The sequence below is a fragment of the Amphiprion ocellaris genome, chromosome 20, assembly GCF_022539595.1.
Source record: "Amphiprion ocellaris isolate individual 3 ecotype Okinawa chromosome 20, ASM2253959v1, whole genome shotgun sequence".
Lineage (NCBI taxonomy): Eukaryota > Metazoa > Chordata > Actinopteri > Pomacentridae > Amphiprion > Amphiprion ocellaris.
The window spans coordinates 26465832-26493099 of record NC_072785.1 but is presented as its reverse complement, the minus strand read 5'-3'; the positions used below and the strand labels follow the sequence as shown (position 1 = coordinate 26493099).

Genomic DNA, 27268 nt, shown 5'->3' with positions numbered 1-27268 from the left:
GTTCTTTCTTTGGCTTTATGGAACATTATGAGAATGTCTTCATAGGAGAATTTTGTTAATATGACACATTACAGGAAAATTTTTAAAAAAAATCATCCAAGGCCGCAATCAATAACATCTGGAAAGCACATCTTCAATGTTGGTTTCAGTTTATTATCATGGAACACAGAATATTTTATAGAAGAACGTTCTATAATAGGTTCCCTCAGCATCTCCAAAACAACCTCAGAACGTTGAAAACAAAATGTTCCACCTTTGTTAATATATTCTTACAGGAACATTTCAGAAGATTCTTCCCTCCCCTTCTTTGTCATCATAAAAAAAATCTGTTCCTGAAAACATCCTCTGAATATTGACATCAATACATTTAATTAATTAACTTTATAGAAATATTATCGAAAATTAAAGTTTTCTTAATGCAATTTGATTTTAGAATTTAATGAATATATTTTCTTTAAAAAATATTAGAACTTGTAGGTGATATTATTTAATAGTGGGAACGTTACTGTACTACTCCACACTAGTATTAGTTTTATTATTATGATTGATTTTAAATTTATAATAGATGTTATTTGTTTTATTTATCTTGTATTTGAGTATGATCAACGTGCTACCTGTGTCCCTTTAGCATCAGAAGCTAACACCGGTTGCTAACATGGTTGCTAACGGTAACGGCGTTGCCCCCCGGCGGTCAGAACCGGAAGTGCGGCTCCCGGAACTGGAGGCGGATCCTGCTGTGACCGGAGTAGACGCACAGATGAAGATGACAGATGCTCCGGCGCATCCGTTATTATGTTCGCTGCTTTTCTCTCTAGTTCTCCGTCCCGGGACAGCGGCAGAGGTCTCCGTATGGAGCGTGGACATCAACTCGGTGAGTGTTCCGCCGTCGACAGGCGCCTTTTACCGGCTATAAAACAGTCTGCCGAGCTAAATGTGACATAGCAGCCGCTAGCCGGTAAGCTAACTAGCTCCTAGCAACGCTCCTGTCCGGTGTCTGCTCCAGCTGTCAGAGGCACAACTGTGGGTCTGAAAGCTGTGTGTTCATGAGTCTGACAAGGTTAACTTCTCATTTATATTTTACCACAATTTATCATCACAAGTCTGCATGTTTAGTGAAGCCAAGTGATGTCAGGACATAACAGTATGTGCAGGTGTCTTGTCCTGAAAGGAAGAGTATAACACACTGACAACAAAAAATAACCTTTAATAAGGGTTTATGTTGTGGTTAAGATGAAGTTAGTTTGACCTCTTGTCATATTAGTGCATGACAGAGACTCTGCTGTTTAAAATATTATTGTTTGTCCCTCCAGAAAGAGAAACATGCCTCAGAGTAACCTAATAATTGCTGTCTGATATGGTTTTAAAAAAAAAAAAAAATATATATATATATATATATATATATATATATCAGGAGCTGAAGGAGCTACTAGTGAAAATACAGAGACACTGCTATGCTGCAGTTCAGATTTAAAGCATTGCAATTGGTGTTTTATAGCAATTTATTCAGACTAATTTAGCTGCAAACACTCATTTATTCGAGACAAGTGTCTTTTCTTGTAACAATTCAGAATTCTTTTTTCTATGAAACAGAGGCATTAAGGCAAAAACACAAAACAACAATACCTATGTCTGCAGAAATTAGTGAATTGTGTTAAATTAATCACCATCTATTTTGACAATCGATTAATCAGTGTGATTTTTAAAGAACAAAATGTCAAAATTCTCAGATTCCAGCTTCTGATATTTGAATATTTTCTGGTTTCTTTTTTCCTTTATGAAAGTAAACTAAGCACTGTATGTTTGGATTGTAGACAGAACAACACATTTGTCGTCTTGGGCTTTGATAGATAGATAGATAGATGGATAGATAGATCCTTTATTGATCCTGCAATGGGGGAAATTTTCAGTGTTACAGCAGCAGATAGATAATAAGACAGTACAAAGAAAAGAGCAGCACACAGTGCAAAAATATAAATAGTCACTTTCTCCTGAGAGAAGAAATGCAAACATTTGTAGACAAAAAAAAACTGAACAAATTAAAGACCGAACAACATTTTTCCTAATTTTCTGACCGTTTATAAACCAAGAAACTGATCAACTAAACAGGAAAATAATGAAGAGATGACGCTATTCTTTAGTTGCAGCTCATTTGTCTGAGTTGGGTGTGAGAAAGTAAATTTATGTTGTGTGTTATTGGATCAGGTAGTTACTGATATGTTGAAATCTTTAAATTTTAAACTGCCAACTGCATAATTTTGAAGTTAATATATATCAGAGTAAAATTTAAAGAGATTTGAAGATGTTTGGGGCTCAGTCCATAACTCTTTAGATTTTTGCTGTTTGTAGAGCACCAGAGTCAAGTTATTTCAGAGTAAAATGAATATAGCATGTTAGACACTGTGCTCTCTGTAAAGTAAGGTCATCCCACTTGTTTTCTATGCTTGTTCTATGTTCTACATTCATATCACAGTGAGTGCAGGACAGCCAGACCAGTTGTTCTCAAACTTACAATTAGTCTTATTTGTTATAATTTACAGCTACAATAATATGTAAAGCTGAAAATGTGTCCTGATATTTGATGAGCTGCTGTATGGACTGATATTTACGTTTATCTCTGTGAGTTTTAAGATCAGAGTCCAAACAGCAGCTGACTGACTTGTGTCTGTTGTGGTTTCAGACACAAGATGCAGTGTTTCGAAAGACGCTGTACGCCAACACCACCATCTACATGAACTGTGAGTAGTCTGAACTTTCCAGTATTGATTATTGAGGTTTTTTAACCCCCCACTCTCTGAAATGATGCCTTATAGCATAAAAATGTGATTATGTTTTACCTTTTATGTATTTTCCTCAGAGAACTTTAAGAGAAATCAAGAATTTTAGAATGATTAAGGTGATTTTGTTTGTAAGTGTCTCTGCATCGAAATTAAAAAATCATTTTATAAAAGCAGAGAAACACTGTTTGGAAGCGTTTTAATATGGTGTAACACTGGCAAAGGCATCCAGAGTTGTTTTCTTGAAGACAGAGATGCTGTTTTTGTTCAACAACATCCTTTTTGTAGATGAAGCATTTCCATCTGACTGATGTTGCATTTCTTTTTGCAATCAAATCTCGCTTTTCAGTGTTTCTGTCCTGTTCCTTGTTAATTTTTCTGTGCACATATGAAGACTTCATGTCAGCAAAGTCTGTGTCTTGTATATAAAAATCTAAAAATTATAAATTATTCTATCAGACAGACTAGTCATGGAAAATGAGAAGAATACATATTTTTTTGTATCAGTAATGTGTTTGAGTTAATTTGCCTTACTTTACATTGCACTTTCATATTACGATTTCAAAAGTTTGCATTTAGCAAATCACCAAAGCTGCAATCTTAGATATATGTCCTGCAGTGCACTTTTCACCCAAAATCTAAACTGTTATGTCAGTGGTTTGATGAATTTATGGTGTTCTCTGTGTGTGACAGTCACATTTTTGATGGTATCTTGTGTGGTATTGCTCAATAACATGTTTTAAATCTATTACACAGTCAATATTGAAATATTGAAAACTTAAACCACAAATCAAAATGCTGTATCTGTCAGAAAAATTAAATATTTTTCCTGTGAAGGAAAAATGACTCTCTTTCTTCTAATTGCGGTATTTCCTCACAGCTGTTAGCTGAAGACATCCCAGAATGTCATGCAGGTTGCATTTGTCAACTACAGTCACCTTAAATCAAGTTGTAGAACCTATAGATCACCTCAAATTATCCTGCAGGTTATCACCTTTGATCTCTGTTCCTATTTGCTTCTTCCAAACTCTCTCTCCCTAAATGATCCTGAGAAAGGCACATGCTGCAACAGAAGGTGCATGAGATAGAAACAAATGCCGTAACAAAAACATGACTTGGTTAAGATTAGATACTGTTTAGTCTGACGTTACAGAGTCGACAAGTTGTCTCCATATTGGGCTGTAATCTAAATATGGCATTCCTCCCAACTCAGTACATACCCAAGGTTGAAGAGAATCCTCAGAACTGATGCTGCCAGTGCTCACATCACCGTTTTGCTCGTTGTGTCACTTCTCCTGATATCAGGCAACCTTATTCTCAACCTCAGCCATCTGAGTCTCCAGAGTGTCTCTGAATCTTCCTCCTCGTTCGTCTCTCGACATCGCAGAATCCCCTAACATTTCCCAAATTGTTACTATGAAAACACTGACTTACTGCCAGGTGAGTTGTGATGCTCAGATACTTAATGCCTAAATTAACACTTGATGATGTTGGTGATGTGTATTCTGGCACTAGTTGGTGACTAAGTTAAAAAAGCAACGACAAACCACAATTGCCAGTTGTATTTGATCCAGGTCATCACAACAGTTCAAATCAGTTAAGTGCAGAAAAGCTCTCTGTGTTTTGAGGTTTTATTCAGTGCCAGAGGAATGAGAGATTTGGCTTCTTTCAGTTTGATTCAGGTTCAAAACACCTCAAGTTGGTTTTAATTTACAAACTAAATTAAAAGAAACCGCAGCTCTGCTATCACAAGGATCCAAAGCTCTTACTCTCCAAATCACTGGTGATTATCTTGTTGAAAAATCGTCACAGAGGCACCAAGACTGCTGGGTTTAACATTTAAATGTCGGCTGGAGTGGCTTTGTTGTGCTGAAATTCACCTCCCACCGTGTGTTTGTGGCTAAACTCCAAACATTACGGATAAGCCAGATGTCCTGCAACCTGCAGGTTAGATTTTCCTGGAAAAGCTGCACGGGGAACCTCTTGACACTGCGAAACAAAATGCCAGTGTTAGAAATGACAAATACTGTGGGAAAGTGTCTTATCTACACTGTACAGATTGTACTGTGGTGAAAAATGCTCTTCATCGGACTGTGTGTGTTTGGTGGGCTTTACCTGCTCTCAGTTTGCTGATTTTTGTGGAGGATTTTGTGAAAAGCACCTTTAATTTTTTTGAAAGTAGAGCTGTAACAGATCGATACGGAAAATTAATGAGCAACTATGCTGAAAAATGCAAAAATTGTTCTTAATTGTGATGACTTTCTTTTCTTTGCCATATATGATATTAAATTAGATGTTTTTTTGGTTTTGCTTTGGAAAAAAACAAGAAAAAATCAAGATATCACAATTAAAATTGAATTATTAACAGAAAATAATTATCAAATGTATCAATTGTCAATATTATTACAAGTTACAGCCCAAACATGACCCTAAAATCATACTATAGCTCTTCTCTGAGTGGCAGTTGTATTTAGTAGTCAGTAGAAGTCTTTATTCCTGCTGATAAGACACTAGACATAACCCAGATTGTGTTATTTTTAGCACAGCTGCTGTGGACAGAATGAAATCTACAACTGTTCAAAGGAAAATGTCAGGTTTTGTTGCCAGTTTCGCAGAATGAAAGACTACCTCTTCTCTTTAGAAATGCCAGTTTGCATCAGCATCTTCCAGTCATAGAGGGAGAAATCCATATTACTGTAGAGGAGGGAGGGATTTGTGCAGAAAAACGACCAAGATGCAGCAGCATGATGTTTGGAAATTCAAACTTTTGAAGTCGAGGAAGGTCAGGGGGAAAAGTGTGCTCACAAAAAAGTAAAAAGCAGCAGCAGGAAGGCTTTGAACATCTGTAGCAGCTGGAGAGAACTGATTAATAATCTACTTTTCTGTTCCATCTCTGCAGTCCAGGGTGACCCAACGTCATGCGACAGAACCTTGGCCTTCAACATCAGCTGGTACCTGCGATCATCCGTTTGCTATAATGAAGTCTTTAACACACCAGTGAGTATCGACTTTTACCATTTGCCTTTTTGGGAGCGTTATAAAGCTGATTTTTTTAGCTTGTAAAAGTTGTGCTAACTTACAAAGTCCACAACTTCCTACTTACTTTGTTCCTGCCTCACACGCCTCATTTGAAGGCTTTTCTTCAGTTACTTATCTACATCTTCATTTGCATAACGCCTTCCTCAAAGCTAGTTTGGACCTAAAACAAAGATAAAGCAGCTTCCTCACAGTCCACAGTTTCCAGCAACCTTCAGTCTGTTCAGGAAATAACAGAAACAGATTTCTTAAAATATTCTCCAACGTATACATGAGATGATACATGAATTATTGTATTGATAAGCATCACATCGTTTTGTATTTAAATCAGATGACCAGACTTGCAGTGTTAAACTACGTAATACTGATAAATAGTCAAATACAGTAGAAGTAAACACAGGACTACAGCTTTTATAAGTGAGGCATCAGATATTTAGACTGTCAGGGCTGAAATATCCATACAGATGAGATTTTTAACAATCCTCACATCCTTCACCGGAAGTTTTGGTGTTGTAAAAATATTTACAGAATTAAATCAGCCCAGTGTTAGTACACAATAGACTAAAATTAGCTGGTTTGTGCAGTTTATGATGTGTAATCTGAATGTTTTCAGCCTCTCTGATGGAAAAACATCATAAAACACCCAATGTAAAATGAACTTTCAAAATTATAGCTTGAATGTAGTGGATTTATCTAAAGTATAAAACTATGAAAGGCTAAGTGAGGGTTTTATTACATTCTCATGCTTGTTTTTAAAATTTTATAAATGTTATTTTTACTAGCAGTATTTCCTCGGTTATATTATTTTTGCTTTATGCTTTATTTTGTATTAAAATGCTCGTTATCTTTGGTTCTGGTGCTGTAAGCTGATACTAATATTTCTGGGTCTGTTCTCCAACTCAGTCCATTGTGATATTTTTTCGTTGGTATTTTTGTAATGTTTTTGATCAGGTAATGCCACTTCATCTGATTTTTGTTTGAAAGTATATCTGGATAGTTGTATGTATTTTTCCATAATAGATTTATGATTTTAGCTCATTTATTATAGGTCCTTCTCTTGGATTTTAAATAGACCATTTGAGACGGAGAATAAAAAAAGGTGCTACAGTTATGTACAGTATGAGATAAATAATGTCTTTTTTTAACGTTAAAACATATAAACATGCTCTAGTAGACTCCAGTAAATGTGAATAATTGGGCTCTTTAATGTAAATATGATGCACAGATTATCTACAGTTACTTTTGGCACTTTTCACCCCTAAAAACTTTTCACTCCTTTGAGGATTTTGGCTTCACTGTCAGCCTCAGCCGTCTGTCCGTCCTGAAGTGATTTCTTGGCCTTGGCCTTCACTTCCTTCCATCCTTGTGCCAACGTCCAAACTCGGCTGCACTTCACTTGAAGTCTTAAAGTGAGTGTGAAATAATAAGAATATGTCGAGGTCACCTGTAGCCCAGTGAGGACTTTTTTTATTCAGATGTTTTTTTAAAAGGTTCCTGTCAACTTCTGTGAAGCTCAAAACTCTCCTCTTAGACAGGTAGAAAGATGAATATAAGCAAGATAAGAGCAGTTTTTTTTATTTTATGATGCCCTGAACAATTTCTGTACTCAAAGAAAAGATAAGATTTACCTACACTTAATCTGACATCTGAATGTAATGAAGCAACTAAAGTTAATCCAAAATCATCCCAATTAGAACAGTAAACTACAACTACTGTAATTATTCTATTTATTCTATTTATTATGAACACAAAAATGAACCCTGTATGTGGGATTATGTGGGATTATGTGCAACTACTCATTCAGCACTAACTGGCAGAAATATTATTAAAATTTGATTGTAAAGGCTGTAAATGTTATGTTATTATTCATATGGGTGTACATTAGTAAATGAATCTACCAATAATGTGTGGTGGGGTGAACTGAAAGAGTTTGAAGACAAACAAAAAGGTTGTTTTCCCTTCTTTTACAGTGATAGTTTTTGAGACATTTTCTTTAAGCCAAATAATTAAAATCATATCCAGTCTACACTGTTGATTTTTACTGACTGCTTTTGTTTCTTTTCCACACATTTTGTTGTTTGTAACCTTGTGGATATATCACATATAGTTTTTTGTCAATGTTAGGTACAGGCTTTACAACAAGTATAGAAATCAGCACGATATGCAATCTAATATTTACTCCATGATCTGCTGTCGTGTAATTTTGAAATAAAGAGGCAATGTGAAATTTAAATATGTTTTTTGTAGAACATCATACCAAAACATGGCTTTATGCTGATATGTGATATCTATTAGTAATCAAGTAGGCCCATATATTTGAAACCGATATAGATTTGCAATAAAAATGAAAATATTGCCGTCAAAATTTAGAGTTTTCCAAACTTTCACGCATCAAATTGCTGAAATGTCATTGTTTATTTTGTGCTTTACATACGATAATCGAAATCTCTTTTTAAAACATCTATGCTTCAATTCTTTTTGGCTATTAATCACGACCGGTCATCAATAATTTAGTGTTGTGGCACCACGTTGCTTGAGACCACTAAGTATTGACTACATATAAAACAAGAAAAGCACTCAGAGACCGCAGTATTCTGCCAAGGCTGCTCAGTCATATCGTTTCCGACAGATGAAATCTTGACCAAAGTCGTGGCAGAAATCACAGCACCATAGAATGTGACCATTTAATATAGATGTACCCACAAACAAAATGACCTTACACTGAGCACAGGCATGTGTTATGCATGTGTACGTTATGTACGGATAGCAAATCACGTGCCTTTTTACTCCACCTTGGTGGAGTAAAAAGGCGGCTATACCAGAGCTGAAGTAGTGCATGTTTAAAGTTCTGTCTTTGCTTGACCATCTGTTTAAAAAGATAATGATAATTGATAACTGCTAATTCAGAAAATACTGAATATTGGATCTTATATTCAACCAGGCTGATAATCAGTCCACCACTAATCTACAGTAAAATTAGGTTTATCTCCTGTTCCTCCATGTAAGCGTTAATAAACACAGTTTGTTTTTGCTGCTGTTATATTCAGTAAAAGACTTCTTTTTCTATGTTGAATGCCACTTTGTCATCTTTTAAGTACTATCCTGCCTGTTTAGAGAATCATAACTTTCAACAATCAGCTGACTGCATGTTGTAATTTACTTTTCACTTCATGTTTCTCTGAAGGACAACAAGGCGAGGAACATGTTTGGTATGGACCACATGTTGAAAGACGGCTGGAGCGGCTTCTACAGTCAAGGATACATGTTCTTTGAAAACTGCTCCTCCCTTTTTGCACCGAAGGTCAGTGGCAAAGACATCATCTTACAGAACAACAAATAAACGCAGTGTTTATACACATAATTATTTATATAATGCATGAGACTGAGCCTATAAAAAAGCAAAAATTGTACCTGAGAACTTTCTAAATGTGGCAGGAGCTCTAGGAGCAGAGTATCGCTGCACAAGGTGAAAATTAAATCAGTTACGTTTTTTTGCTTTCCATAGGCTTCTTATATCTGAACTTCTTGATATCACTTTGTAAATGTATGTATTTACTTTTACTTTTTTTGTAGGCTTATTATACAGACTTCAACCCTTATCAGCCGCTTTCCAGCCCAAAGGTGGGTGAATGATCTTATTGACATCATTATCTAACCCTGATATCAATTTCCAAAGCAACAAACGTCACGAAGCACCGATTTTTACATTTGTTCTTAGAGTGACCCATCGAATCAGAGCCTCACGTGGCCCGACAAGCCAGTAAGACATGTTTTTGCTCTTATGTTATTAGCTTTATCGTTTAGAAGTAAATAATCTCATAACATTTTGGTTTTCTTAGAAACTTTCAGTTCTGTCTGATGTTTTTTCAGATACTCAGAGTTCTCTGCATGCCTAAAATGTGGACATTTTTAACAAAAATAGTTCCATTCACCAGATTCAAAGCGCTAAATCATCATATTTTAGGATCAGAGTGCAGTGGCCAAAGCCTGGGAGGACAGTCCATATCTGTTCATCGTGAAGGTTCAGTGTTTGTTTCGTAGCCCTGAGGATGAAGACATCGGAGCAGAGCAGCTCAACTTTGCTTTTACAAGTGAGAAAACAACCATTTTGCATTAAGAGCTTTAAAATCATGTATGCTTAGATACTTAGTTTTTAAAAGAAGCCTGAGCACGAGATTTATTTTCTTCTTTTCTTTCACCAGTGAAAGTGGAGATGAAAGGCCCACATGACTACTCGTCTCCAGCAGACTGGCCCCAGATGATGGTATGTAACTCAACTTATGTAAGAAAAATTAGCCTTTAGCAGGAATTAGCTGCTTCAGTTAAATCATCTGATTTATAGAACAATTTCTGCTCAACCATGTTTGAGTTGCATGAATTGTTAAATGCATAAGATATGGATATTTATAAAGATATTTGTTAAATTTTAACTTAATATATTAATTACAATTATTTCCTATCAACTCATTTTCATCATATTTTTGTCACATTTAAATTTGAGCCTGTTTGAATGACAATATCTTAGTGAACTATTTAAAAAACAGTTTGAAACTTTAACAGTTATTTCTCATCTTGACATTAATTCAGAACCTGCATTTTTGGACAAGTTGATTAAATAGTCTCTGATTATGGATATGAACAAAAATTGAGGCCAGCATGAAAAAATCCATCTTTAAGCACACAATAACAAAAAACAAATGATCATGCTGAAGTCAACTAGTGATATTTTCTGAACCATATATAACTGCATGTCACAATATTATGAAGTAGAACATGTAGAATACTTTATAATATGAAATAATTGGTCACAAAAATGAAAAAAGAAAATTATTTTTGTGTAATTTTGAGGTATTGGTAGATGGTCCAATGTGAGCAGAAAAGAGTTTTGGAGTTTCCAAATGGTCACAATTTGAATGTGTGGAAAAAACACGCTGAAAGTAGTCAAAGGGCAATTTTCAAAGTAGAATTATCTCGGACAGTACTTTACATATCACTCTAAAATTTCACTGATACCATTTTAAATATCTGTAGTTTATCATAAAATGTTTGAAGCAAATCAGAGCTGGTGGAGCAGAATGCCACTGGTGATTTGAGATGAAATAATACAGTTTTTTTTTTTGTTTGTTTGTTTTTTTTTGTCCTCTGTAAACTATCTGAGGCTTTTAACGTGCAAAAAAACACTTGTACTAGTGTCCCTTCATGGTTGAAATATTTTAATTGTAATAGATCTGGAGCAAAGGGACCATAATATGGCCATAATATTTGTCAACTGTAGACATATTTAGTTGCTGGAGGAGAAGAGGATCTTAGTCTTCAGAAGTCCGTGAAGCTGAAGATGAAGCAGAGCCTGTTTTTTTTGTCTCTTCTGACCCTCACAGTTCTTCATGGTCATGTGTATCGTGTACGTTCTGTTCGGGGCTCTCTGGCTCTTCTGGTGCGCCTGTTACTGGAGGGACCTGCTTCGGATCCAGTTCTGGATCGGAGCCGTCATCATCCTCGGCATGCTGGAGAAAGCGGTTTTCTACTCTGAATACCAGAGCATCCGCTACAAAGGAGACTACGGTCGGCCACTTTGACATAGTTTCTTGTTTCTAGTGTATGTTTTATTGCATCTGTTGTAGGGATTCACAATTATTGATGTCGATTTTCTCTGCAGTTAACCCTCGTGTCGTCCTGCGGGTGAAATTGACCCGTTTTAAAGTTTGAAAATGTGGAAAAAAATATATTTTCACAGTGAAACTTCTGATGTCCACGTTTCAAAATTTCTGGGAAATTTTTGAACATTTTTTTGGTGGAAAAAAAGAAATGTAAAAAAAATTTCTTTAAGAACATTCACAAAAAATCAACCAAAATCCAGCGAATTTTGCTGGAATTTGGTTGGTTCTTTTTGTGAATGTTCTTAAAGAAAAAATATTAGAAGTTTTACTGACATATATGTTATCACTTTGGATATTTTTTCTAGTTTTTGGAAGATTTTTACTAAATTTTTTGATAATATTTACAAGAATTTTCCTGCCAAATTTGTTTGTTTTTCTTTTTATATATATATATATGTGTGTGTGTGTGTGTGTGTGTGTGTGTGTGTGTATATTTTTGCTGAATTTGTGGATTTTTTTCAGACAAAGAAACTGTATTTTTTTGGTGCCTGTAAATGAAGACAACGGGAGGGTTAAGTGGAAAAACTATGTGCAAATATCAGCCAAAATAAGTTGGAAAAGATGAGCATATTGGTACAAATCCACCTGTAGTCTGTTGTAATCATCATTATGTCTATTTGTCGTTGCAGTTCTGGGTGCTGTGATTTTCGCTGAGCTGCTCTCTGCACTCAAAAGATCTTTAGCTCGAATCCTCGTCCTCATCGTCAGCCTCGGCTACGGAATAGTCAAGTGAGTTGACTCAGCATTTCTCAGATGAGAAGTCATTACTCTTTACAAGCTAGCTGACTAATACTCAATTAAATCATTTAATAATATAACTATGTTTATTTCCTCCCTCTTGTTCAGGCCCAGGTTGGGTACCACAGTTCATCGGCTGGTAGCTGTTGGGCTCCTTTACCTTCTTTTCTCCTCAGTGGAAGGAGTCCTGAGAGTCACAGGCGTAAGTCTCAACTGTTGCTTGGTCACTGCTTACTTTAACTTGATTAGATTTACATATTTGACAGGCTGAGTGAGATGTTTTTATTTGAACTGCAAGTGGAGATGTAAGGATATTTGTGTCTGGGTTGTGTATTTTTACATGTTTCATAACCCCTTGCTGCTCTTTAATTTATCTTTACACCTAATTTGAAATTGTCCTCTTTGTGTGGGTTTAGATGATGCCATGAGCCGAATTGTATATTTGCTTTTGTTTATCATGTGTGTGTTTTTGTTTGTCCATTTTTGAGCTCCATATAAATATGTATAAAAACATGTAGTTTAACCCTCCTGTTGTCTTCATTTACGGGCACCAAAAAATATTGTTTCCTTGTCTGAAAAAAATCCAAAAATTCTGCAAAAAAATTCCCCAAATTTCTGAAAATTTGAAAACCTTCAGGAAGAAAATTCCAATAAATCCTTAAAAATTTTCCCTTAAAATTTTATTTTTAAAAAAATCCCCAAATTTGGCAAGAAAATTCTTGTAAATATTTTCAAAAAATGAGTAAAAATCTTCCCAAAAAAATCCTAAAAATATTTAAAGTGATGACATATATATCAGTAAAACTTATAATATTCTCTTAAGAACATTCACATAAAAATCTTTTTGTTAATGTTCTTGAGGAACATTTTTATCATTTCTTTTTTTCCACCAAAAATGTTCAAAGATTTCCCAAAAATGTTGAAAATGTGGACATCAGAAGTTTCACTGTGAAAATTATTATTTTTTTCCACATTTTCAAACTTTAAAACAGGTAAATTTTGACCCGCAGGACAACACGAGGATTAAAATAAAAATTTGGTTAAAAAAAAAAAAAAAAAAAAAAAAATCCACTGTCGAAGAAATGCCCAAAATGAAGCTGCTTTGTTTTTTAAATCCATTTTTGATGAGCAATTGTTGACTAGCGACAAACAATGAACAGTTCCTACCCTCACTATTTGCAGTCTTTTGCCTGCTCCCCAGCAAAAGCCGGTTAAATGCTTTTATTATGGAAGAGAAAGTAAACATTAATTTAAAATGCACCTTTCAAAATCAAGGCTACGAAGTGCTTCAGAAGGTACAAACAAAACACACAATAATAGAAATTTGAATACATAATTCAGTGAAAGAGCAAAAATTACCAGAAGATGAACAAGTCGGGGTAGAAACCCTCAATAAAATACCTTGAAGGTGCACTTTCTGCTGTTTAGGAAACCTCCACTACTTCACTTTCAAATTACAAATGAAGTTGCAGCGGCCACAGATGAATTTCATCCTGGCAAATATAATGAAGCCACTGCGTTTCTCTTAGTGCAGATGGCACACTATCTATCGCAGCCCCCGCAGGGTGATTGAAGCTGATGGTTGTGATGTATTTTTACAGAAAAATCTTGCTTGGCGCAGCATTCAAGGCACTCTGTACAAATCAATTAGATTTGAGTGCAGGAAACCATAGCGAGAGGGAAGGTTACTCTGGGATTCAGTCTCTGGGAGGCAGACCGGTCATGATAACAGAGAATGATGATCTAAAGGGCGATTTTTCAAAAGACGCTGCAGCAAAAAGTGACACAGATGTAAGATAAGAAAGACGGAAAGAAGAATGGAGTTGATGTGCTTTTTCAGGAGGGGAGACCTAAATCTTCCCCAGCTCAAAGCTTATCTCATGTTTAAAAAAGGGGCCTGGCTTTCTTTATGATTAAACGCTTCTTCTCCCTCGCTGCCATGTTTACACGAACTCTTTGCTCTCTGCTGTCCTCCAAGCTTTGAGTTTATCTTGTTTCTAAAACCGGACTCTTGTTTTTTTTTTCCACAGGGTTTCTATGGGACGGTTGCTCTGGTGGCGAATCTCAGCCTCTCCCTCATCGACTCCTGCGTCATGTGGTGGATATCCTTTATTTGACGACCCTAAAGGGGTTTTTGGAAGCCTTTCTTGCACATATACACCCTTGTTTATATGAATGTGCTTTATATGCACATTTTTCTCCTTAATTTACACCTACATTTTCATCAGCTTGTCTCAAACCACTCGTCTCCTGAAGCTCCGCAGAAATGTGGTGAAGCTCTCGTTATATCAGCACTTCACCAACACGCTCATCTTCTCTGTTGTCGGTGAGTTCTGGCATAGTTTTTTCATTTTCCTTGGAAGTACTATTTCATTAAAATATTGCCGCTTCAGCTTTGGCCTTCTTGCTCATGTATCTGTTGCAGTCTTTAGTGCAGAATGAGCCAACTATAAATGTGGATTTTGCATCAGAAAAGCCTGCAAACTGTCAAATGAGACCAGATGTAGTAGGACATACTGATGCTTTTAACCTCCTGCGTTTTACACAATGGGTATTGGGACAAACTCTGCTCCTTTCTGTTGTCTCTTCACTGTTTTGTGTAAAAATCAGCTTGTAGTTCAGCCCAAAAGTCCCTGAATATTTAATTTTTTTGATAGAATTTTTGTCATGTGACTGTTGGTCACAGCTGCATCAATTGTGGCTTCTTGGTTGCACAGAGAAGCACAAAATTTCTAGTTTTTTAGCAAATCTCGTTGGAGAAAACAGTCTTTTTGATATATTTTAAAATGAGACACGTAGAATAAAGTGAATTTGTTGAAATATCACAATTTCAAGCATACATTTGGTTGATACCTAATAAGGTGGCCACATAGCTGTTTAAATGGGGCTTTTCTTACAGTGAAACCTCCCTGGAAGTAAATATAGTCAAGCAACTGCCTCCATTTTCCACTTTATTAGTGCAAAATTACGTACTGTAATCGTATAAGATAAAGAAAATGAACCAGATGAAGCTGCATCAGTAACGAAAAACTGTAAATCTGCAACTAACTTTTGATAACAAGTGGTGCAAATTGTGCTTTTCAAGATATAAGGCACATTTTATATGATCCAGATGGAACAATATGTCACAGATTACTAGATTACAAACCGCTTTTGCAATTTCTGGCCCTGAAAAATAGCGTAATTTTGTCAGTTTTGTTTTAAAGGTAACATTCCTTTTAAATACTTCTGTAGATTTTGGCACCCAGAAATTTAAACTGCATCTTTTGTACTGATTAAACAAATAATATTTCACATTTTGATGAGTTTTAGTGTTGCTGGAATGCTATTATACTGAATTTTTTGCCTTTTATTATTAACTTTGTGCGTAGCAAGGCTAGCTCTTTCCTTATGTCTCTCTTCTTTATGCTAGACTAAGTTAAACAGCTGCTTGAACTGGCCATATATTTACTGTACAGATGTTGGAGTGGCTGATCTTTACATTTAACTCCATACAAGAAAGGAAAAAAAGGTGAATTTTTCAACATGGCATCATATTATTTTAATGCATTCATCCTTTTTTATTCTAAAGTACTCATGCAACTAAAATGTAGATGCGCTTGTTACGTTGCCTTTAGAGAAAAACCTTTAATTCAGTTTCTAATGGTGGGAGGTTTCATGGGGCTGTTTCTAAGCGTTGGCATGTTGTTTACGGACATCAAAATACAACCGATGTTTACTTTGTGTCCGCAGCTTCCATCATCTTCATCATCTGGACCACCAAAGTCTTCAAGCTGGTCGACTGCCAGAGGGTCTGTTTAGTTGCTGATTTGATTGAGTGATTGTTTTATTGTGTTTTGTTGCTTTTCCGCACTTAGGTTTATGCGGAGCTGAAAAGTGATCCATCCTCGTCTGCTTTCTGTTTTCATCCCCTCTGCAGGGTTGGCGGGACTTGTGGGTAGACGATGCCTTCTGGCGTCTCCTGTTTTCCACCATTCTGCTGGTCATCATGGTGCTGCTGAGGCCTTCTGCCAACAGCCAGAGGTCAGAGTCAGAGGCCGTTTCTCAATTCCAAGTATGCAAGTCCGTACTCGCGTATTTGGCGAGAACACGAGAACGCATCAAGGCTGAAATGCAATTGGAACACCAGCGTGCTTGATGACGTCACCGCCTCAGTTCATCTGCTACGATTATTTTTACCGTGAAAAACAGCGAAATTAAACAGATATAATAACACAGCCTTGCATGTTCACGTTTTAATATAAAAACAGTTAATGTTCAGGTTTGTAAGATCGTCATAAATCTTTTTTTTAAAATGTTTGAGAGCCACTGATTTATTGACAGCTGTAGTTTGTGATGAACTGAACCGTCTCATTCTCAGTTCTATCAGTGGATCCACAAAAACTTTTCAGAAACTGATCACTGAAAAAATATTAAACCTTCATGAGGACACCTCATAAACAGGATGGATGGTTTACAGTTTTATTATTAACATGACTAAAATACATTAGTCTACATTCTACATACAGAGCTACTGTTTGTCCTCCAACATCCAGAGGTTTATAGTCTGACAGATTCACAAACATCACTACACTTTAATGTGATCACCAGGACTTCTGTATGCACTGAACATCATCACTGATTAATGAGGGAATATTTCCTGTCAACTACTTTACTCAGAACCTGAACACAGGTGAGCTCCTACAGGTGAGCTCCTACAGGTGAGCTCCTACAGGTGAGCTCTTCCTCTGCCTGTCAGGTAATAAAACAGAAACCTTTTCAAACATCAGCAGCATCTGGTCAAACAGGTCTGATGTTACAGGAACATTTACTTCTGGCTTCAACAATTCAATTCATTTTTTGAACACAGTTGAATAATATTTAATTGCAGAAGGCTCTAAGTTTAGACACATCCTTTGCTAGACAGCAACAGCGTGGAACCGTTGTGTTTCATCTTTATTTGAATTTTCTGACTTTTCGGCAGCGTCTTCGTCATGTCAATAAACCGCTTCTTAGATAAACACTTCCTGTGCTGCTGGAGTGGTGACAAAATAAAAGCCCGTGACATTAAAAATACGTCTACAAAATAAAAGCATGGAAGGAACGGTTATTTTAACAGTAACAAAGGTTTGCCAAAAGTGATGAACTGATCAACAGACTTTTATAAGAGTAATTTACACTCAATTTGGTATCCATACGTAACGTGCACATGCATAACACATGCTTGTGCTCAGTGCAAGGTCATTTTTTATTAAAGATTTCATCCGGCGGAAATGATACCCCAACTGAGCATCCTTGGTGGAGTACTGCGCTCTCTGAGTGCTTTTCTAGTTTGCTCTTTCTGTGAAGGACACCCTGTGCCCCTTCTCCACCAAATTATGGGAAGATATTAGCAACTTGATTTCTACTTGTATTGAACCACATTTTTCCTTGTGCTTTGAACATATATTGTTTGGCTTCACTGATTATCCATCTGCCAAAAAAAGGAATTTTATATCATTAATCTTATTATATATTTAGCCAAATAACATATCCACAAATGTCAATGCACTAATCAGAAGCCACTTCTTTCTGTCTTTGATGATGAGATCAAACAATATATTAAAACTATTAGACATTCCACTAATATGAAAGCTATTAAGACTCTTGGTCTGTGCTCTTTTTAATATATTTGTGTGGTGTAATGTTCTGAGGTGCTGCCCCTGAACGTTTATAGCCCCCTGGTGATTATCTTCAAATTATATTGTGTTGCACTGTACTGCATTGTTTTTTTAAATAAAGATTTCTGCCACACACAAAAAAAGACAAGAACGCAATTTGAGAAACGGCCAGAGTTCTGGAAGCCAAAAACGTCTATAGTCAGTTAGAAAGCTTGAGAGTGGATTTAACATGCGTTCTGTTTCCTCTCAGGTTCTCCCACTCGCCTCTGATCGATGAAGATGATGAAGAAGATGAAGCCAAGGAGCCCATGTTGAATGAAGCTTTTGGTAAGACATATCAGATCAAGGGTTTGTCATGTCAAACATTGTTTTTAGCCCTCCTGTTGTCTTCATTTACGGGCACCAAAAAATATTGTTTCTTTGTCTGAAAAAAATCCAAAAATTCAGCAGAAAAATTCCCCAAATTTCAGAAAATTTGTAAAACCTTCAAGAAGAAAATTCCAATAATTCCTTAAAAGTTTCCCTTAAAAGTTTTATTTAAAAAAAATAAATAAATAAATAATCCCCCAAATGTGGCAAGAAAATTCTTGAAAATATTTTCAAAAAATGAGTAAAAATCTAAAAAAAAATCCTAAAAATATTGAAAGTGATTACACGTATATCAGTAAAACTTCTAATGTTTCCTTTAGGAACATTCACAAAAAAATCTACCAAAATCCAGCGAATTTCACTGGATTTTGGTTGATTTTTTTGTGAATTATCTTAAGAAATATTTTTAACATTTCTTTTTTTCCACCAAAAAATGTTCAAAGATTTCCCAAAAATGTTGAAAATGTGGACATCAGAAGTTTCACTATGAAAATATGTTTTTTCCCACATTTTCAAACTTTACAACGGGTCAATTTTGACCTGCAGGACGACATGAGGGTTAATGGATGACCTGTTGTGTTGCATAGTTCAGAAATCCTATAATCCAGAGAAATATTGAAATGTTTTCCCAGAACAACACAACAGTAAAAACTAAACAGATTATTACAGACTAAGAGGATTATATCAATACTCCTCACCCTCTGGAGCCCAAAAAGGCATGTTATTTTTTGAAACGTCATCAAAAGCGCTTATTTATCAGAGCCAGAAACTGTATCCACAGAAATAACCACTGAATTTCCCATTTTCCGCAGGCGGTCATTGTAATAATCATGTCTTCTATGCTGTTCTGTCTGAAAAATTAACCAAGTCTAAGCTTAAAATCTTAATAATACATGAAAATCTATTTATTTATCATGTTTTATATTGAATTTACCACCAGATTCTATAACACAGAAATCCAAACAAAAAATCCTACAGTCTTCAGTGCAACAAAAAAGCCAGGAGTAACTTATCTGCAACCAACAGTCATGAAAATTCAGTGATTATTCGACTAAACTGCAGGTTGTGTTTATACAGCAAATAAAACCCACTTTTATAGACTTGCTTTTCTGTGAAGTTTACTTTTAGCTTTGATTACTTTTAGTGTTCTATTCTGTATTATGTCTGCTTAAGTTAGATGTTCTCTCTTGTTTCATTTTACTTTTAGCTGCCTGGTTCTTTGGTGTGATGCCATCTCTCTAACTCTTTAATTCACTCTTCGTCTTCTTTTTTAAATTCGCAACTTTAACCCTCAATCTTATTCTATAATTTTCAAACTGCCTGGTTTCCTTGTTTAACATGAGTGCTAATCTGGCTAATTATTCATTTAATTTATTATAATGTTTGCTATTTATTTTAATTGATTGCTTGATTGTTTGTGTTGCATGTTTTGACTGTCAAAGCACCTTGTGAACGCTGTTCTTAAGGGTGCTATATAAGTAAAGTTATTATTATAAATAGGAAAAAAATGTAAGTTGTCAAATATCTTTAGCATGTAGAACCACCATTTTTCCAATGATGGTAACACGTGTGGAAATCTGGAAAAATGTTCTTCTAGTTAGTTTCAGGTTTTTTTAAATTTTAGCAACATAAATTATCAAAGGAATTTACCTTAGATTTTTTTCTTTTTTGTGATTTTAGGCAATGCAACTTTGTTATGCTGCACAAAAGAGATTTCTGAGTTCTCTCTACTTCTAGTAATGATTGTGTTGTTTCTATAGAGGTGCAGGACTTTGTATTACAGTGAAAAATGAGCACACAGTGAGTAAAAATGTGGCAGGAGCAACAAGAAAAACCTCCTGTGGGTTGTGAGGACAGATCATTTAGCTTCTCGTTAGTCCAGATGATTTAGCATTTGTTTGTTGTCATTTAGAGTTAATATTATCCATCAGATAGTAATAATAGTATAACATTATCCAGTCAGCTGATTTATATTGTTATCATAAATATACTGGGTATCATCTTCTTGTTTAAATTTGACTGAAGCCCAGTAGATCAGACTTGTCTAAGGTCGACTGACTGGATGTTTGCTGAGCTAAAACTTAGCGTTTTAATGTAGCTCCCATGTTTTCCTCATGTATGTTACAAAAACACATTTACACTTTTTGCTCTTGTCGTATTTGTACTCACTTTGAGTTCATTTTCCACTGCAATACAGAGTGTACAATCTAGTGACTGCAGGTGTTACAAATACTGATAAACTAATGCTAGATATTTTACAGTTTTATTTGTTTTCATACTCGCCTCCTCTCTGTTCTGTGTAAACACAACCCGCAGTTCAGCTGAAAACACCCTGAATTTTTGTCATGTGAGTGTTGAGTAACAAATGGCTTCTTTGTTTTGGTTCTTTTTTTGTTGTTAATGCTGGATTTTTAGTGAAAGTTTCAGAGACATGTAGAATAATGTGATTTTGCTGAAATGTCACAATTTTCAGCCTGAATCTGGTTATCAAAATTAAATCAGACACGATTAGTTCAAAGACAGTGGGATAGTTGAAAACCGGATGATTATTTCTGTTTTAACAGTTTCTGGCTCTAATAAATTGTGTACCTTTGGCAATTTTTGAAAGAAAACATGCCTTTCAAATCAATGTTAATTGTAAAAAAGTCTCATTTTCTCTCACCTGTTCTTCTGTATCTCTGATAGTGTCAGCAGTGTTTTCCTGTAGATTTCTGTTGCAACTGCAAAGCCTTTATTCAAATCTGTGCTCAATGACATCTGCAAATTATTTTCTCACAGTTTCCATCTGATCCTCTAAAGATCACCTTATTATTTGGGGTGTTGTGTGGTTTAATGCAGTTTTTAATGAGGCTGTGATCACAGTCTGTTCACTTTGACATTAAGACCAACTGAGAAATGTTCATCTTATAACCATGTAACAGTACAAAGATAAAATTCAGTAAGTGTGTTATAGTGAAGTCATATTTTTGGATCACACAAAGAGGCTTTTATGTGATCTCAGCTGCCGTTTTATGTTGTTTTATTAGAAGGAATGAAGATGAGAGGCTCGAAACCTGACACGAACGGCTCCCAGAAATTATTGTCTAAAGAGGTGAGTTGACGAACTTTTGCCATCTTTTCTTGTCCTTTAACTGTTTTTCGTACTTAATCTTCAAAACTCTGCCTCTGTCAGGATGAAGACCTTAAATGGGTCGAGGAGAACATTCCTACAACCGTTGCTGATGTGTAAGTAAAGCAGTTTTTACTTTTAGACTCAAAGTTCTTCATGTACGCAAGACTGCCTTCAAACTTAAAATAATGATATTAAAGCAGCACGATAGAACAGAAAAGACACAAAGCTGGACAAAAATAATGTATCTTCTACTTTATTGTTACTATTTTGTTTTTTTAATTATTATGGATTTATTCTATTGTATTAGCATTTTACTATTTTAATGCAATCAGTTTAGTTTATTAGTTTATTATAGTTGTGTTTTATTGTTATTTTTATTAAGTGTATTATCTTTTACCAACGCATCATGTCTTGGTGTGCATTGGTTGCTCATTCTATTCTATTCTATTCTATTCTAGTCTAGTCTAGTCTAGTCTAGTCTAGTCAAAGTTTTCTTATTTTTAAAGCACTTTAAACTGGATTTTTCATGATTGAACAATACAGTATCAATAAGGTTTGACTGATTAATAACATCTTTATTTCAAACAAGAAAAGGACTCAGAGAGAGCAGACTCCACCAAGGCTGCTCGTTCCCCCATATGACATTGACAGAAATGCAGGAATTTTTTATTTTTATTTTTCATAAATGCAGCATTTGTTTATTAGTTACTGCTGATCAGAAATCACAGCACCATAGAATGTGGTCATTTAATATAGACGTACCCACAAACAAAATCACCTTGCGCTGAGCACAGGCGTGTGTTATGCTTGTGTACGTTACGTACGGATGCCGAATCACGTGACCTAAATATATAGCGGGTGGACGGAATTGATGGGAAACACCCCCACAATTTAATCAATTGTTCCTTGTATCATTTCTGAAGGATAAGTCCCAATAAGTCCGCAGTGGTCGATTTTTAGTAGGATCGCAATCATGTGATCGTCAGCAGGCAGCTAACGTAGCGTTCACTTGTTGTCATAGTTACATTGATGTTGTGCCGCTATCTGGCAATGATACAGAAATCTTTAACAAATCCATGGATCCAGACTATAAGCTGCCAGAATCTAATCAGTTGGTCCTTGTGTCATTTCTGACTTTTCCTGAAAATTTCATCCAAATCCTTTTGTCCATTTTTGAGTAATGTTGTTAACAGACGGAATAACAGACGGACAGACAAACGTACTCCAATTGTCACATAACTCTGCTGCGTTCTTTAGCGGAATAATAAAGGTTAAAAAAAACTATTCATTGTATAAAAGCCAACACAGTGTTGGGAAAAATAAAAACTTTTTTTTGTCCTTCTGAACCAAAAAACCTGCTGGTGGGTTTGAGAGATGTGCTGAAATTGTCAAAACTGAACCAATCAATGCTAACAAAACTGTCAAAACAGAGAGAAAATCCTGGATTTATCAGGTTGCAGACGTTCTTTCAAATAGTCATCTATGATGTGCTGTTCCCTCAGGAAAATTAACCAAAACTTGAAATCACTGTAGTTTATCCAGATCACTTTATTTTACATTTATCATTAACAAATGTTCCAAAAAATCTGATCTAATCCTGTGAAAAACCAAACATCCTGCTCTCTTCAATGCAACTAATGATAAACAAATAAAGTCGTGACAAAACTTTTCTGCTGAACTGCAGGCTGTGCTTAAACAATACAGATACAAGAAAAATATTTAAACAAATTAAGAATATGAGTTGTAAAATATCGATAGTTTGTGGAGCCATCATTGTATTTCTAGTATTATTAGCACATGTTGGTATACACAGTGTTGTATGTGGTGATTTGAGGTTTTTTGAATTTCTGTAAAAATAAATAATAAGATTCAACTTTCATTTTTAATGCATTATAGCTTTGTTTTACTGCATTGAAGAAATTTTTGAGTTTTCTCTACTTCTAGTTATGGTTGTTCTGTTTCCCTAAAGGTGCAGAACTTTATATTGCAGTGAAAAATGAGTCCACAATGATTAAAAATATAACAGTGGAAAAAAATGCCCTGAATCTGCTTGGGGTTCAGAAGGTAAAAAGCAGTAAAAATAGTTACAACTACCAGGAATGTGTGAGAATGTCGTATCTGCTTAAAGACATTGATCCTCTTTAATATACTGTCTGTAAGTGTATTAATGCAGCTTACAGTCAAGGGCAGGTCAGATTAGAACAGTTTATTATTAATATTCAAATAGCAACACTCGGGAAGCGCAAGCAAACCTACAGGGAGTTTCTGGAAATGTAGTTTGATTTATGCCTGGACCTTGTGATGCCTTCACTGCCTTCATCTTTGATTTTTTTCCTCCCTTCACACAGAGCTCTCCCTGTCATGCTCGACGAGGAAGAGGTAAAGAGCCCTTTTACTCCCCTCACGCTCGTCCCATGATTCCAGTCACATTTCAGTCTGTTTACGATACAAACTCCTACTGTGCTGCCATTCCACGGTCACGCTGCTGCACGTGCACTAATCTGTGCTTCTTCTGCTTTCTAGGAAATCCTGAAAACCAAGATGGAGCGATCCAAAATGGAGTGAATGCGAGAAGGTGACGTGAGACCGAACAGAAAGTAATTTCACTGAGGCAGCAACGAATGCGTTCTGAGTGATCTGATTACCAAAAAAATGTGGGAAAAGCCAACAGTTATCTCCAGACACTTTATGTTTTTTTCTTTTTTTTTAATTAATATTTTTTAAAATTTTATTTCACACGTATTGTGTAACACTATAATAAGCTGAAAGAAGCAAGACTAGTGTGTTCTATTGGACGGGTTGACTGTTGATGTCGAGGTCAGTGTTCTGGGACTGAGGTGAAACTGAAGCGATTACACAGAAGAGCATTTTTATAAATATTTTATTTGTTTAAATGAACTTTATCCACTCTCACCAAAATCAAACGGAAGCAGGGCCTGTTACATTCATTTGCCCACGTGGAAAATAGATCGCTTATCTAATTCCTGTACTAATACAATATTTAACGTGGTTTGTTGACCACTGGTTAGACTTTAAAAAAACATTTGTGGTAGATTCTACAGAAGTGACACCTGATGGGTCGAATTTGTAGGAATGTAAGGTCAGATTTAAACTTGAGTCAAGTACTAAATGATGCTTGGCAGCCCAGATATCCGCTGATAGTACAAATTAAGAAAGGAACACGTGCTGAAAACACCAATATATTGTGCATTATTGGATTTATTTTTAAGCCAACACAGCAAAGCCCTCTCTGGTTGTTTATTAAACCCCTAAAAACTGACCTCTGTGTATTAAAGTTACATATTTAGAAGTTTTTCCAGTTGTTGCTGCTGCTCGAGCACACCAGCTCACCTTTGATTCTGCTCAAACACTGTAAAACTACTCTACACTACAAAATGGCAAGTTGTAAAACTGGAGCAATTTAGCCACATATGTTCGAACCTGCAACCAATTCTGAAGATAATGATAGTCCCACCCTAGAAGCTGACAGAATTGGTTCTTTAGATCTTTAGGTTTGTTAAGTATGAAACTCTAAAAGTCTGAATCTGTGTTTATGCTGCAGTTGGAAGGAAGAAAAGCTCAGCCTTGATGTTGACTGCTGATTTTCGCTCATCATGTGTCTTCTAACATATAAAAAACCTCATGTGGACATGTTACCTAGGTTGAAAACTTGATTTTCAGTAGTGTGGGACACTGGATTATCTCCTGAAATGTGCTGTTCCATGTACAGTATACAGCAGAAGTGAGTACACGCTTGTGCAATATCGCTTAAATGTCAAATGACTGAAAATTGTGTCACTCTACAGTAATTGCATTCTTTCTAAGTTGGGTTTCTGTAGCCCTTTCTATCTTTAAGAAATCTAGCATTCAGGTTCTTCAGTTCATCTAGAATTTTTTTTTTTCCCATGTGGAGCCATGATGTCCTCATGCAGATAGACACAGCATGAAGGAACAAAGCTGAGAAAGTTCTGGTGACAGGTCGTTTAACAACCAAGTTACACTAACTGGAAATCACACATGAAGTTTTCTAACTCGTGTGTCCTACTTTGGATCCAGTATTTTCAGTATAGTTTTTTTTTATTTTCGATCGTCCATAAGAGAAAAATACTTGTCAGCTTAAAAATAGTGCAATTACTAAGAGACGATACAACTCTGGAATCATTTCACTACTAAGTGACTCACTTCCTGTCACATACTGTGTGTGAAAAGTGTTGTTTTCAACATGTGTTTTATTGTGTTGCATAAATTGGTCATCTAATGATTTCATATTTAAATGAGCAGCTGTGTCATATGATTAACCATTTAGCCAGATAGACGAAGGAAAATGTTGTAATGCTTATGCGTAGCCATTTTCGGCGTTTGTTTCTTGTAGCTAAACCAACAAATAGTGTTCGTGTGTTTTATTTTTAACACATAATTACCACTTTGTTGTCTGGCTAACTGAGTAATCCTGAGTATAGAAATAAATAAGCTGCTGTTACTATACAGCACGTCTTCAGTGAATATCGATACTTGAAGCATTTGTTGGGAAATCGTGCTACATCTCTGTATTTTGGGGGGAAACTGTAATTTTTTTGGGAGAATGTAATGATGCTCTTGGTTATGGAGCTCTTAAAGCCAAGTATATATATACAGTCATAACAGTGGATCAGTAGTGTCCGTTTTGTCGACACGAGCCAGATCACTCCTCTGGGATACCATCTTTTCACAGAAGCTAAAAATGTGACTCCAGAATTGGTGATTTACTGGAAAAATAAGACTTTATGGTCCTCAGTTAAAGGGGGAAATGTGTGATCTTTGTTAAAGCTAATTCTAGACCCATTTCCAAGCATAATTGTCTAAAGTTTAGGCTGTTTATTTTCACATTTAGAAGCCGTGACACTTGGTAGCTATTCACAAAAAGGTCCACTTCACCAAAATATAAGCTTTTTTAGCCACTGGATAACAGAATCTATCGATAAGCTGCAGTAATTTAGATTTAATTATACATGTGATTTACTGCATGTATGTAATCCCTCTTCACTCCCCCTCCACTAACTGGATCAGAGCTCTATTGAGAAGCACAGGGTAGTTTTCAAAAAGTACTGTAAATGATAAATCACTGCACCATAATTACAGATTCCTTTGAACCTTTCCCGATCACACTGCAAAGTTGTCTTGCCTTACGTGGCAGAATTGTATCCTCATCCTTGTGCAATCTACTGCAGTATGTGTGGATATTCTAAAATCCTTAATTTATGTTTTTTTGTTCATTTGTTTTGGTTTGTTTTTTTGCATTCGTCCAGGTCTTGACAATATTTTATTTCAGAGAGACACTGAAGCCCTATTTCTGGATTTGAATCTGCATTGTATTGTGAAGCTGATGATATTGTATGGCTTTTTGCGTATGTCCGGCAAATAAAAATTTATATTGAACTACGGTTGAAATGCCAGTTTTGTGTGAATTTGTGGTAAACGTGTTTATTGTGTGTGACTTCTTAAATATTTAAACCCTTCAAAATGAGTTATATAATTTGACAATTTGAAGCAGCATTACACACACATCAGCTGCAACAATAATACGATTTTAACAAATGCAACATAGCATGATCCAAAAACGAAACACAATATATCTTATGAAGGTAAGTAAAGTTAATAACGAAATTATAGTTTTCTTATCAGGAATTAAAACCAGTCATTTTAGCTTTATGTCCTGACCTCCTCTAAAGCAAATAATTAAATATACAATTCATTCAGCACATTGAATGACCGTAAATATACCACACAATACATAAATTTTAATTAAAATTGAAATAAAACAACATATACAGTACAATATATTAAAAAATATTTTTAAAAGACATTTAAAAATTAAAACAAATTTTGTTCTTGTTTATATTGTTTATATATATAATACATTTTGTATTTGTATAATTATTGTTCTATGTTTTATTTTTATTGATA

General features: G+C 35.5%; 1 protein-coding gene across 1 annotated transcript; it reads left to right on the top strand.

Annotated features, from left to right (window-relative positions):
* The first annotated feature begins 725 nt into the window (after nt 1-725).
* LOC111573547 (transmembrane protein 87A-like) lies at nt 726-26745 on the top strand. The gene is made up of 20 exons (XM_055006207.1): nt 726-871; nt 2678-2735; nt 5674-5771; nt 8995-9111; nt 9384-9431; nt 9529-9570; nt 9775-9901; nt 10013-10074; nt 11189-11372; nt 12097-12196; nt 12314-12407; nt 14236-14309; nt 14425-14531; nt 15938-15996; nt 16125-16228; nt 18095-18171; nt 21240-21304; nt 21386-21438; nt 23674-23704; nt 23849-26745. The coding sequence occupies exons 1-20, from the start codon at nt 758-760 to the stop codon at nt 23888-23890; spliced, it is 1656 nt and encodes a 551-aa protein (XP_054862182.1). The 5' UTR covers nt 726-757; the 3' UTR covers nt 23891-26745.
* The last annotated feature ends 523 nt before the right edge of the window (nt 26746-27268 follow it).

Coding starts and splice junctions, on each gene's coding strand:
- LOC111573547 (XM_055006207.1), top strand. CDS start 758: ATGAAGATGACAGATGCTCCGGCGCATCCGTTATTATGTTCGCTGCTT. Junction 12,197..12,313: donor CTCGGCTACGGAATAGTCAA/GTGAGTTGACTC, acceptor CCTCTTGTTCAG/GCCCAGGTTGGGTACCACAG. Junction 18,172..21,239: donor CATGTTGAATGAAGCTTTTG/GTAAGACATATC, acceptor TTGTTTTATTAG/AAGGAATGAAGATGAGAGGC.